The sequence below is a fragment of the Neodiprion fabricii genome, chromosome 1 (genome assembly GCF_021155785.1).
Source record: "Neodiprion fabricii isolate iyNeoFabr1 chromosome 1, iyNeoFabr1.1, whole genome shotgun sequence".
Classification (NCBI taxonomy): Eukaryota; Metazoa; Arthropoda; class Insecta; order Hymenoptera; family Diprionidae; genus Neodiprion; species Neodiprion fabricii.
Genome location: NC_060239.1, coordinates 39457488 through 39471443, shown reverse-complemented (window position 1 = coordinate 39471443; position 13956 = coordinate 39457488). Strand labels below are relative to the sequence as shown.

Genomic DNA, 13956 nt, shown 5'->3' with positions numbered 1-13956 from the left:
TAATAGCGTTATGCCTAAGTGGAGAAGTGCTATACATCGCGGTGAAAAGTGAAATCATTCTTAAATCAACGAAATATATCACGAAACATGCCAGTATAAGTTATGACACGGATAATAAAACCGTAACGAGTAGATGTAACGTGGAATGAAAATTCATCAAATACACTGAAACGTGACAGATATTTCAGTAGAGTGTGTAAGACTCGTAGCTGGCGAAATATGGCCGGGGAACTGAACATCATTCAAATTCGCGATAGATGATAATTCGTGACGAAACGGATTGTCGAAATTCTGAAGAGAAGAAGCATTGTCATGTTGTGCGACGCACAAGAAGTCACGCATCTTTTCGTACACCAAGAATAATCCTTAAAGCTCATTAAACTGATCTTAATGAGAGAAAAAAGCTAAATAAGCATAAGGTAAGTGTACCAGTTATTCACACGTTTAGACCCAATTATTGACCCGTTTATTTTCCAAAATTATAAATTTACACCACAAATTGTGAATTTCTCGATGATTACAACCAATCGCTAGAGGGTTAGGCACTACGAATTCATTTTTTAGTAATTTTAGAACTAAAGATCAAACGGACACATCCAAAAAATGTCAATAATTGAGACAAGCTCATTAACTGAGACCCTTACTTTAATAAACCACGAACACGAATAGTGGAAATAGATTTCCGCTTCAGATCGTTGAATGCTTCCTGCTTCGTAAGTATATTAAACCAATGTCGAATCTTGTGTCGTCACATATCCATCTGCGAATAACAACCCTCTCGTAACTGTAGACCAGTATAATATAGCGCGGCGTATAAAAAATATGTATGTATGTTCATACACCGAGAAAAAGAATCGGTTGAATCAATTAGCAAATCAGCGATGAAGGGCCGCTAAAAAATTTAGTCACTGCAACTAAACATCACTTCATCAATCGATGACATTTTTACTTAAACTATTTTTCAATTACATCAACTAATGTTTAATTGAACTAACTGAATTTCTATTTGGCGTTAAGAAATCGTAAATTTAGTTGATTCCATGAGTTGATCACAGATTCGTTGTCTCGGTATGTATACATGTAAAGGAACGATTACACGCGGATTGTCTTCTAGGAACGACACAAATTTCAGGAAACTGACGAAATCGCGAAAGTTCGATTTACCGAAGAAATGAATCCGTATCAAAATGTCGACTTGAAAATTTTAAGAAATGGATAGTCCTTTCGGCTTATGAATCTTTAGCTATGCGAAATAATGAAAAAATAGAGACGGAACAGAAAAGTAATATTTAATTTGACAAATGCGATTAACAAATTAAACAGAAAGAAAGGCGAAATTTAAAAATGATTCAAACATACTTCATAAAGTCTAGGCGGAAATCGTCTAATGATGTTCACAAAATTCATATTGAAACCTGTAATGATGGACGTTAAGAAGTCTGATACAGTCTTAAACCAGTATTGAAGACAATTTCCGAAGGCCATAGGTATATATGTATAAAGTCACCGGAGGGCATGATAGTAATTTACTTTCAGTAGTAGGTATTGAGTATTAGTAAATTAGCGTTATTGAAGAGGAAAAAAAAACAATCTCCAATCTCTCGGTGCTATATACATGTATTCAATATCCGTTTATTCTCGATGTCAGTAAATTACGATATCACAGCCTCGGGTCACTTTCATAACCGCAAAAAAACTCCACTCCATGACGGGTTTGACATATTAAAGTTAATTTTCAAAACGGTCCCTATTCTTTTGTAAACTGTCGTCTTTTTGAGACATGGCATAAGCCCATAGGAATAAGATAACATTTGTAGCTACGAAGATTTTTTCCCGAATAGAAAATGACAACAAATAAACCACAAATAAAATATTGCAAACATCAAAAACATTTGTTCAATTATTTTTATCCGAATATGGACTGGGATCAAAGTCAGTATACTTAAATTTTTCGTTATTTCCCGGAATTAAAATTAAAAAAAATTCCTTAATCGAATATTGAGTGACAAAATTGAAGAATCGACTTAGAACCGTTTCCATAGAAATATGTTGCTGGGTTGATTCAGTATAGTATTAATAAAACACACAAAATGCTCTCGGATCTTACCGAGGAGATTATATATTACAAAATGAATTTTTCGTTTCAGAATATCGGCGCTTAGACTTAGTTCGATCTCTTATATTTCATACATTATGATTACATGTTATCTAAGAAGTCGCCTGAAAAAGTAACTTCCTGTACATAAATTTATTGGCTTAATTCGGTTACAGAGGCTGCGCCCCGACGATATAGCCATCTTGCAATCATGTTCCTGTTTCCTTTCAACTATATAGAAACATTAAAATCTGTTTGGCGTCCACTCAGAAACCGGGTAGAAACAAACGCGAAGGATAAACACAGTGTGAATTTACATAAAATTCGATTAAGCATAAACTATACCACGTTACTACACGTAAAACGTGCCAAACAACACGAATCTGACAAAACTAAAAAAGAATATTTTATGCCCGTTCGGAGATCTTTAAAGGCGGATTTCATCCAACGGATAGGAGAAGTGAATGCAGCTTTTTCAAATTATTTTAGCTATTTTTGATTCATGCACAGATAATAATAGTTATATCAATTGCAAAAAAAACGTGAACAGAAGAGAACGACATTGCTTATTTGGTACTTGTACTGTTCTCTCTTCACTGATCGTAATTACCTTCAGGCAATAGCCAAGTAATTATTTCAGTCACCTATCTGTATTCATACCTGTACTGTCCTAATGCAGTAAATTTCCGTATAAAAAAACACATCAGCAGCCTCTGTAAAGTTTGAGACAATTTTCCAGCTCTAAAATAGAGCTAATAATTGATAATATCGATACGCTCGCGTAATATAAACTTGTTCGTAGATTTTAAAACAACTCCATGCTGTCAACATCCACCCCAATTTCAAGGAAGTCATCGGCTGCGTAATCCTGAACTTGTCTACGTGAAGACGGAGGTGTGTGGTCGGGATCATCTGTTACGGGACTGGGTGGTGGATTTGTCACTGGACGGTCAGAGTCTGGCGGAGTTCTTTCTCTATCACGACCCTCCCCTCTCCTCAATCGCGCTTCCTCCGCGATCTGCCTCGTTGAGAGCTCGGCACGCGTTAGTAGGGCTGGAAGATCCTTTTCAGAGCCATCTACAATTTGGTCCAGAAATGTTTTAGATTATGAAGGAATCAATAAGTGCGAAGATTAGCTTTACATTGTAAATGTTACAGTAAGATTTCGGAAAAAAGAGAGTAAGTGAAATTTCCGAATAGTGGACATCTTCGGAACTAAAGATATTGTCCGTTATTGAAGAGTGTCCACTATTCAGAACAATATTAGCGTGTAAATTCTGCTTCTAGAGATTTTTATACTGTCCGTTGTAAAGAAGAATCCTTGTTGGGAGGTGTGTGTTAAGAGAAGTTTCACTGTATAGTAATCTAGAGGTATAAATTATATGAAATGATCTGCATAATATGTTATATTTTGAATTACTTTCGAGACTCCGCATTAGTTCCTGTGTTTTCCGTCTCCTGCTGGAAGCTTGCGCCTGCTTTCTCTGTTCCACAGTCTGTTTACGGTCCTCTTGGAAAATTGCTCGTATTTTTTCCTGAGGAATGTGATCATCTTGCTTCAATAATAACAAAAAAACTCCTCCTGGAGTCCTCCTACGTGATCCGTTCACTATCATCATTCCCCCGTCTTCCTCAATTTTTTTAGTTTGTTCGAAGAAATCTATGGCTTTTTCTTTTCCTATTATACTCACTGCTCTCTCTGAAAATCGAAATCAACATCACAGTGTAGATGATGATAACTTTACCCTTCACAGGAATAACTACGAATAAAAAGACATTCACACTCTTGCTTACTTATGAGATCATCTTTCTTTTCGCACAGCTTTTCCGCTATATCTGCAGCTACGTCTCCGTCATCAGAATCGGCAGTGGTGCGCAAGTCAAGTATTTTTCTTGCAACTCCTCGCTGCCCATCAATTTCCATAGAATTTCTTCGTTTACCAAGCCTTAACTTAAGGTTTGTCCTATCCTCATTTGTCCTTTTGTTGTTAATCCTAGGTGGAGCATCTTTCTCAGTATCCGAACTAAGTTCAGCTGGTGTCTGTTGTTCATTGGGGGAATATCGAACAGTGAAGTCATAGAATTCGACATTTCTACCCTGATAATCTCGCTTAGTGACCCCGCATGATACAAGTTCCTCCGTGAGTGCTTCTTCCTGAACCTGCATACACCACACCTTGTACTTGTCTTGAGCTTCTTTTTTCTCTACCTCTCTATTCTTCCACCGTTTTATCTTCATCTTTGGCTTCTTGGAACAAGTATGTGCCGAATCTGAGTCCGAATCACTTTCAGATTCCGTGGGCTCATCTGATTCATCACTGTAATGTAGCTTGGACGATGTATCCTCAGGTCTGGGGGCAACATGAGGCCGCTCTAAAACATTGTACTCGAACGCATCGACAACCTGTACAAAGGTAAATGATGTAAAATTTATGGATATACTAGGCTTTGTAAAGAGTACTTTCAGAATTTTTACAGTTTAATGAAACATATCAGTCTTTCCAAAAACTGAAATGCTAAAAAAAACTGGATATTGGTAAACGCGGATTCTGTCGATAAAACTCATCGATGTTTGTGATGGAATGCAATGGTTGTGTAACAATCGCGACTCAAATCAACCATATTAACTTATTCCTGTAGATATAAATGCAGAATTGAGTAAAGATATCAACGAAGGTTAGCTTTCTGTCAAACGTAAAATGTTTAACCTCGTCATCCACAACTTCTCCATCTTCAAGTTCTACCGGTTCAGTTTCCATACTCGCTAGAAACTTGTTTCAACGCAATGCCCACGGTGGAGATATGAGTAATTATGATTTTTGTTTTCGCTTCAGAAGTAAAATAATTTTCAACTCATCCGATTTCACCAAGCATTTAAGGCATATCGTTCATTTACTGCGCTGCGATAGTATGATGCTATTCCGATGTGTGTATGGATGTATGTATACATATACATATATTTAATGCATCCAATACACAATGTTACAAATGGAGTATCCATACGCATGCGCCATGATGGTGATAAGCTTGGATGGTGTGTGTATGTATCGGTACGTATGTACACTAGGGACAATGAATCTGAGACGGCTAATTTTTTACACTAAACAGTTATGTTGGCACACAGAGAAACCTGCAGCGCCACAGTCGGCCGAACGCAAAACAAACTCAATCTCAATAAACATAACATAATCCATGACCATCGAATCTGAGGAAGTGAATCTAACCGATCTAATCTATCGAAAATAGACAACATAAATTCATCGTCAAGCAGTGCCCTCTGCGTGGCGCAACTTGAGTCGATAAACTATCGGTATGTAAAGACGACAAGAACGAATGCTACCATCACGTATACTCAGATGTCAGTCTTGATTACTGTCATCATAACCAAACTGGAATGCCAATCTCAAAATCTCCACAACTGTACCACAGAAAAAATGTTACGGCGCGTCTATGTTTCTTCTAATTTATTTCACTTTCTATTTTTACCGGTTTGAAATGAATTGTGAATAGATCAATTCCATTGACCTACGTTCATAGAAAACACACGATTCAGTAACATCCATAGGAATTTATTTGCCATGCAGATTCTTCTATTCCTAATTGAAGAACGAAGAAACCAAAGAGCTGTTTAGATCAGGTATGCTTTGAAATATTTATCCCACGTTATCATATTCGCACATTGTTTACGATAAAAAGACTTACAAAAGTAAACAATTGATTACCTACATAATACATTTTCTTTGCCAGGGTGATAACCAGATTAGTATGATAAAAGAGGGGTTTGATATCGCGCAGGCCCATCTAAGACATAATTGTGGTAGTACACGTACTGCACCAACTATAACAATAACAAAACGCCCCAATAACAGCGGCATGAGGAAATATTATCAAGCAGCATTAATTATCACAGCTCTGGTGAGTGTGGTGTCATTGCTATTCTACAGGCATGAATATAACAAACTGCGATACGTCCTAGAAGTGATAAGTTTCTTTGGTAAGCCCGGAGTTAAGGAACCTGACGTCAACCGCTTAGGAGAGATTGATATCTCCGATGATCTCCATCTCCACTTTGACGTACCACTACCATCTTGGCAAAGAATAAACAATGACTTGTTTGTTTACGCAGCTTACCATGCAAACATAAATGAAGTCCGAGGGATCGCCTTTGGGAAAACATATATCATTCCAGACATAAATTGCCATGTGTTTATCCAAGGGAAAGAACAGCATGTTCTGGGGATATTCAAACATTCAAGAATTAGCAACTTATTTAAAAGCCAATCTAGGAAAAATTTAGAGTATGCTGCGTACCAGTTTGTCTGTGAGTACTCTCAGCCTGCTATCCCTGAAGGAGTGTCCTTTTTTAATAAAAGGGACGTATCTGAAAGTGAATATCCAATTTTAAGTGTGCAAAATTTACCACATAACCTGATAACCAATGATATAGCCATATGCATAGTTCCGCCATTAAACAGATCTATTTCTCGAATGGACATGATGAACTTCTTAAGTTTTCATCAAATGATCGGAGTTGATCATTTTATTGTTTACGATTACGGTATTCCAAGTATATTTACAGATACTATGAAACAAATAATGAATAGCCAAGGGCTTAATGTCACATTCACTGTCGTACCATGGAATTTTCCCTATACTAGAATTTCTCCAGGCATTTCTGGGGAAATTGCTGAAAGGGACTGTCTTTATCGTACATACAATAAAGTCAAATATAGCATAACTTTGTACTGGGAAGAGTACATTGTTTTAAAATATCATCATACTCTGGCAGAATTATTAATAGATTTTGAGAAAGGCTTATTAGCTAGTGATCACTATCGACTGAATTCATCATTGTTTTGTACCCAACAAGAGGACTATCATCCAACTGGAAACACCACACTAATGATTTTTAAAAAAACTCGCAAGATTTCCGAGGGTAGCATGAAAAATCGTCACGTTTCTATTAGCAAACCACACAAAAGTTGGATTACAGACAGCATTGATATTGATAGCTATATTTCGCCTGGTGCAGACTTAATCAATGTAAATCGTTATCAGTATTGTTCAAATTCCGAAAATGAAATGAGCTATACGCATGATAGATCAATTTCAAAATTTGCTGAAAATATAATAAATGCGCCAATTTTTAAACAATACATGACCAGACAAAGCTCAATCAGCAAATGATTATTTTTTTAATTATCGAGTACAATACGGTGAATGTAAATAATATGAAATTCCCATTGAGGAACAGATTCCTAAATATGCTGAATGGTTGTACGGATCGATGGATATCCGCCTAAGACCGAAAAGGACTGGCCATACAATCAGCCTTTGAAACAAGTTGATGTTCCATATTTTCGTAAGCGAAACTGAGTTGAAGCTAAACAAATTCTAAGCAATCGATTTCATATAAATTTCAGGGTTAAAAAAATTTATCTGGTCGATCAATGAAAAATTCCAGATTTCACGCATACATTTTGTCATGTCTAATTTTGATCACCTTGCGAAGGAAAAAAAAATTCCAATGGCCAAGAAGGAATAATCGTAACTGTGAAATAAAAAAATATCATTGTTAGAAATAATTTCTAATCAAAAAATTTCTAACACTTATTGAACATATCGCAAATGTGTATAGCTATATATATATTCTCTAAAATATAGTACGTTATGTAACAAGGGAATAAAGTTGAAGATTATTCCCTCGGGTGATGACTACCCTCGCGCACTTTTATATATTCATCCATTATGCGCTGAATAGATTTTATAAGGTAGTCGGTAAAGTATCAATGGAAACCATTCTTGGACCATCCGTTAATTCATAGCACAAACATTGAGTGAGAGTTACATAATTTTTTTGAACTTGACAATTGGCGTATTTATACCAAAAGAGGCCCGAAAAGTTTTATACACAATAATATGGGCTATGTTTTACTCACCACTCACTCTGATTTTACAAACATTGCTGCGATATGCTTATCTATTTATATTTTCAAAAGTACTAAAGATTTGTATACGTAATATGACTTATGAGATGAACTGTTGTCATATTGTAATTTGAAACATTCATATTTCTTTGTTTTTTTACGTAATATAAATAATCGAATTTTGGCTTTAGACCACTCAATGATGAGTGATCAATGATATTTTTGTACAATAACCTTACCCCTTTCAACTATTAAATTTGAGGTCATATATTCAATTTCTCAAATTTATTTACGCATTCTTCAACTCACTCTAATCCACGCTCCTGTGATTGCTATGCAAAGCTCCTCCGTAATCAGCAGTAACTAGACTAATTTTCATTGCGTAACATGATATTATCTTTAAATAAAATTCTCCACAAAAAATAAATTGAGATTTTCCTTATGATTGGATAAATTAATGTGATATTGATGTTGGTAAATCAGTTATGTAAAGTATAAATAAGTCGCTAGTTGCTTGTACAAAACCTGATTTGGAAATGATCAAAGGTATATTCGTTAAACTAAGAGTTACAGTTGTATGAAGTTGGGCAATTTTTTTTTTTCTCACAAACGTTTTCTATTACAGTCGCTGCATTATAGCAGAATTTTTAAGTCCAGCTTCTTCAATAGTTTTACTCTCTTCAGTCAACTCTTTGCTTGGATATGACGTCAGTAGGCGAAAATTACTAGCTGCATACTGGGGTCTCATACTAATAAAAAGTTGAGGAAAGTTTCAAAACAATTCAAAAAATTATATCTATACATAATATTCTAACGAAGTTGTGTTCACAACCTTTATATACCCTGGCACGGCTAATGCTGTTACAGATATTAACCCATCATCAGCTAAAATCATTTGTTGATGTATGTACGGTTACTGAACCACTGAACATTATTGTAAGAACAGTCAGTCTTCAGACTTTAAAAAGAGAGAATCCATTTCAATTATATCTGTTTTTCCGTGATTTCAGCTTTGCCGTCAGATTTCTTTGACTCAATGTTTGCTCTTTACGCACAGAGAACCTGCTTATTTTGTTACGCGCAATCCCTTGATTGCCCTCCGTTACAATATAGACACATACATCAGCAATTGAGTATTCATACTAAGACATGAATTCTTTATAAAAATCTGATAGTAAAGGATACGTTGAAATATAACGTCTAATGTCAGAAACTGTGTGTGTCAGATTAAACTGAGCTCTGATGCTACTTCCATCTGCTAATCGAATCTGAATTGTTGTCACTGGTTGAGAAGAATCTACATTCAATTCTCTTGTGGCTTGTGACTCATTCGCTGTTTGATCTACAGAACCAACTGGAACGGTTATGCCTACCGTTGCTGGAGATGGGCTGCAAACACATAATTAGATTTGTTAATGTGTGTTAACGCCATGAGAAGTGGATGTCACATTTTCCCGAACTTTGAGTTAAGATACTTTGAAATTATACCTAGAAATGTTGGGTTCAAAGTAACGTAAAAACTTTACAAATCTGATTCATCAAAAATATTGGAAAGGAGAGAATCGTGTGGTTAATTTTGAAAAAGCAAATTAGTGGTTGAAAATAGTTAACAACCTTCCTAGCATGTGTCCCTTCCCAGTGAAGGCCTTTACTTTGACTTTAGGAGGTACAAATTCTTCATGACGATGATCTTCCATATCCAGTCTGACTTCGGCACCTTGTACTTCTTGACGGATCTCCATGGGAACTTCACCACGCTTGATAGCAGCCAAAAATTCTCGGTTACCAGGATCGTTATACGGTCTAATGTCACCATCGTTCAAAGTGAATCCTTCTCGCCATAGTTTCAATGTGATCAATCCGGTATTGCTTTCTTGAGTAGATGGTGAGGGAGTTACTAATAGCAACAATTTTTTATAATTTTGAATTAAGCTTTATCCAAGATATAAGAATACTTTGTAAATAATGTAATGGGTTTTCTGCTACTATGTGTAATTGACAAGAGGGTATTAGAACTTTCAAGATATATTATTGACAAAAGTGTGAGTTTTTTCGATTGAAACATCAAAATATACATCTTCTGTTAAACAAAGTAAAACTGAGTATTAATGAATGATTGATTTCACTAAGAAATGATTCATAATACCTTCTGTGTCGCTGCTAGTTTGTCCCAGTTTATATCCCGTTCCGCCGAAGGTACTGGGTCTTTGTTGCGAGGTGGCTCTAGGATCGGAAGAAACTGCTTGCTCCTGACAAGATTTGAACATGTCACCAACAATGTCACGTTTTTTTCCTGGTCCTAAAACCTGTTGACCGCTGTGTTCCGAGCCACCGGCATAGAATGCTTGACCTTCCTCTTCCTCTGAACTACTATCCCTCTTTTGTAAGTCTGCAATAGTTCCGAACCTGGCTTTCGGCTTTGGCAGAGGCTGCGAAGACTTCATTTCTGCAGGGGTTGAATCTATTAGACGTGGCAGCTCCCCCACATCATCATCAGATGCAACGTCTTCGACAGGCTCATTGACAAGGTCAGCTGGCTCATCATTCTCATAAAAACTCGCTAGAGCCACCTTTACAACGAAATTTTTCTTCTTTATTTGTTTCAAGCTATATTGAGTTAATGTCTATTATAAATGATCATTGACAGGTGAAACTTCAACACAGTGAAAACTCTGTGAAAAGTAAACTTTGATTAAACTCAACGTACTTATTATATGTAAAATCACGTTACGCGTCAATCAAATCGTAAATTCGGAAAACGGACTTGATATTTCGAGATATAATTTATTACGATACAAAGGAAATATGCTGTCTCACCTCTAGCTGCCAAGCGGATGAGTCCAGATAAAATTGTGCCCTCTCAGCATCAGTGCCGGTCACGTCGCGAAACTGAGATACCAATTCCTCCCGATCTGCCATCTCAACGATAAATCCACGGCACTGAGTAAGATCCCGGAAAAATTGTCTAGGAATAACCTGAACGACTGGAATCGTACGTTTCGATGTCCACGAACACCAATTTACGTCGAATGATCAGAGCTCTGCAAAATTTTCACTTTAATCAGCTGTCATCCCGTATGAGTGCATGCACTAACACGTACGCATTTACGCGCACCCGCATTCGTACGTGACGCATCGCGATGTTACATACTCTATGCCACATTCATGCCTTCCTTTGCTACTACGAGTCGAAGAATGAGTGGACGAAGGTTTCTCTCTGGACGAAGTCGTTGGGACGTATTGGGTGTTGAACTCGAGGATCGAACTTCGTTTAAAGCTTTCAGTGTGACCAATAATTTACACATGGTAGGACTAACCAATTGCAATTGGATTATACAAAAATGTTCCAATACAATTTTCGCTTCACAAATCTAAAAACTAGATGTAACAGGGTGGCGACAATTTTGCTCAAATAAAAGTCCCTGACTTTTCCCTTCAAAAAAGTCAGAATTCCTTGCCTTTTTTCCACAGAACTTAGGTAATGCAATATGTCAAGCAGCTCTAATTATGCCCAAAAGCTCCAGAAGTTCTGTACCTTGAGGCATATTGGGTCTAAAGAAAGACATCGAATTGCTTTCTTTCTCAACAGTAATTAGAAATTGAAGTTTGAAAATGATTTATAAAAGAATAGTACGTTGTTCCCTATGGTCCATAGTAATTCCGTGACTTTTCCACATACACGAAATTCCCTGACTATTCCCGGTTTTCCCAATTTTCCCGGTCTGTCGCTACCACCGGGTACGGTATCTAGCAATCCTTTTCTCTGTCAGCGTTGACTGAAGATCACCTGAAGATCTAGAAAGACTGCAACCTAACGGGGGTTTCCGTAAGGGATAATGAACGAGGTAAATTCCACGAAGTAATTCGTGGTAAATTCCAAGATCCCTAGATTACGAAGGTCAAGATACGCGTGTTCCAGTTTTTCTCACTATAACGTGGGCAAAAATGTTCTATGCGCGTTCGCCCAAAAAATATCAACCTTAAATTACCGCATTAACCAGTTTTTACCAATCTAGCTCAATTTTTTGAGGTTAAGCAATAACGAGTTGCGCCCTTAGCGTCCTGACGTTCACAAAATAAACAGAAGCATGTACATAGTTTGAGGTTAATCATTGTGACAGGTCAGGAATCAGAACTACACCGGGTGCTTTCCATTTAGAGCACAGTGTGACACAGTGTACAAATCTCTATTGTAAGCGGCCAATCCGGGCAAAGGAATAGACCAGAAATGCTTACACCGTGTCATATTGTGCTCTAAATGGAAAGCATCCATTGTCATACGAAACTTTTGGCGCATTCTCACTAATTTTTTTACCCACGCATGTCTTGACGTTCCTAATCTAGGGACCTTGCATTTGCTATCTACCGAAACGAAAGGTTTGACAAAAGCGTGGGCAAAAGCTACTGATGGCTGATTTTGAAATGTATACCAAACATGTGAGTCTTTCAGTTTTTTCGTACTCGAAAGTTGGCAAATGAAACACATCCAATGATGTTGCTTCATGCGGCAAAGCTTTGATCTCTGTCAGAAATAGCGCCAGCTTGAACGTTTCTCAATTATCTTCTGGTGACTTTGACTATTGCGTAATCAGTTGCTGATCAAAGTAGAGGGTTGGTACCAATTCGTTTCCGGTCAACCATCCAGGGATCTCATCGTCTTTTACGCAACGAAACGAAAGAGAAAAAGAAAGCTTTGTGAGAGAAGTGGTGTTCGTGATTGGGCCGTGTCGAATTCTCTTCATCACATTTTGGAGTAAAACTAGGTGGTTCCTCAGTCATATCAAATTCCCGGCGTAAAAAATGCTGCGTATTGTGGCTGGTCGCGTTGGTTCGGCGATGAGGAGCTCACTCGTCCCTCGGGCAGCAACTGCTGGTCTTCAAAACAGTCGTGCCTCCCATGGCGGTCCCCAGGAATCCGACGAGGAGTTCGATGCCAGATACGAGGCCTTCTTCAACCGCCCGGACATAGATGGATGGGAAATTCGAAAGGCAATGAACGATCTCGCTGGTAACAATACTTACACATCTTAATCTCTTAGTTATCGGAGAGTCTCATCTAGAACGGTTGAAATTGTTGTGTAACTCGTCACGATTGACTGTCGAGACCTTCGAACCTGTACTCTTATTTCTTCGCCACTCAAAAATACATGAAAACAAAACGATGGTACTAACCTGTTAATTCTGTCGAATGCAAAACGAGTTACGCTCCGTTCGGACCGTTAGTGAAAAAAATCGAAAGCCTTCCGAACGGGAAAGATTAGTCCAGTAATGATTTTATGGTCGTACATCGAAGGTCTATTCAACTCTTCACCTAAAGCGCAGAAATTTATGCATTTCAAAATAATCCAAACTTACCCTACATGTATTGCAATTTTGGCAAGGTTTCTAGTGCAGTTCGGAAGTTTCAGAGTGATATTTAATAGTAAGAAAAAACCACTTACTGGTTTACTGCCTTCGAAAGTTCATATTCACAATCTTTTTTCAGGTATGGATCTCATCCCTGAGCCAAAAATCATCTGTGCTGCGTTAAAGGCTTGCCGAAGGCTCAACGATTTTGCCTTAGCAGTAAGATATCTAGAATCTATAAAGGATAAATGTGGTCCCAAAGTGGGTGAGATTTATCCATATCTACTTGAGAATATTAAGCCCACATTGGAGGAGCTGGGTATCAACACACCTGAGGAAATGGGTTACGACAAGCCAGAGTTGGCTCTTCAATCAGTGTATGATATCCACTAATTCGAGCCAAGCCGTCAAGCTAGTCTCCTTATCAACACATAGAAATTCGGAACCGTTGAAACAATATTTAAATCATACATTCTATGAATAACCAGATCATGTACAGTATAAAAATTTAAATAAATAATTATTTAAACTGAGTACAGATAGTTTTTGCCCTTGCCATATCTTTTGTCAATTTGTTTTGTGTACTGT

The 13956-nt window shown here is 37.4% G+C and overlaps 4 protein-coding genes across 7 annotated transcripts; 2 read left to right on the top strand and 2 right to left on the bottom strand.

The window, feature by feature from the left end:
* Positions 1-1612: 1612 nt before the first annotated feature.
* On the bottom strand, positions 1613-5018 carry LOC124183493 (phosphorylated adapter RNA export protein). The gene is made up of 4 exons (XM_046572071.1): positions 4804-5018; positions 3890-4499; positions 3516-3794; positions 1613-3172 (listed from the first exon to the last, which is right to left on the bottom strand). The coding sequence occupies exons 1-4, from the start codon at positions 4852-4854 to the stop codon at positions 2901-2903; spliced, it is 1212 nt and encodes a 403-aa protein (XP_046428027.1). The 5' UTR covers positions 4855-5018; the 3' UTR covers positions 1613-2900.
* Positions 5019-5262: 244 nt separating this feature from the next.
* LOC124183483 lies at positions 5263-9782 on the top strand. Of its 3 annotated transcripts, none has more exons than XM_046572038.1 (3): positions 5263-5405; positions 5680-5732; positions 5843-9782. In XM_046572038.1, exon 3 carries the CDS (start codon positions 5861-5863, stop codon positions 7280-7282), a length of 1422 nt encoding a protein of 473 aa, XP_046427994.1. In that variant the 5' UTR covers positions 5263-5405; positions 5680-5732; positions 5843-5860; the 3' UTR covers positions 7283-9782. The 3 variants fall into 3 exon arrangements, with proteins under 3 accessions (XP_046427994.1, XP_046428004.1, XP_046428013.1); XM_046572048.1 differs by lacking the exon at positions 5263-5405 and adding an exon at positions 5412-5583; XM_046572057.1 differs by lacking the exon at positions 5263-5405 and having other exon boundaries at positions 5412-5732; positions 5843-6089; positions 6222-9782.
* LOC124183499 (NSFL1 cofactor p47) lies at positions 8533-11306 on the bottom strand. 2 transcript variants are annotated; one of them, XM_046572085.1, is made up of 6 exons: positions 11174-11306; positions 10840-11063; positions 10169-10592; positions 9637-9919; positions 9208-9411; positions 8533-8771 (listed from the first exon to the last, which is right to left on the bottom strand). In XM_046572085.1, exons 2-6 carry the CDS (start codon positions 10939-10941, stop codon positions 8642-8644), a joined length of 1143 nt encoding a protein of 380 aa, XP_046428041.1. In that variant the 5' UTR covers positions 10942-11063; positions 11174-11306; the 3' UTR covers positions 8533-8641. The 2 variants fall into 2 exon arrangements, with proteins under 2 accessions (XP_046428041.1, XP_046428051.1); XM_046572095.1 differs by lacking the exon at positions 11174-11306 and adding an exon at positions 11124-11139.
* A 1319-nt stretch (positions 11307-12625) lies between these two features.
* Positions 12626-13901, top strand: LOC124183521 (cytochrome c oxidase subunit 5A, mitochondrial). Its single transcript, XM_046572139.1, has 2 exons — positions 12626-13030; positions 13508-13901. The coding sequence occupies exons 1-2, from the start codon at positions 12823-12825 to the stop codon at positions 13759-13761; spliced, it is 462 nt and encodes a 153-aa protein (XP_046428095.1). The 5' UTR covers positions 12626-12822; the 3' UTR covers positions 13762-13901.
* Positions 13902-13956: the final 55 nt, after the last annotated feature.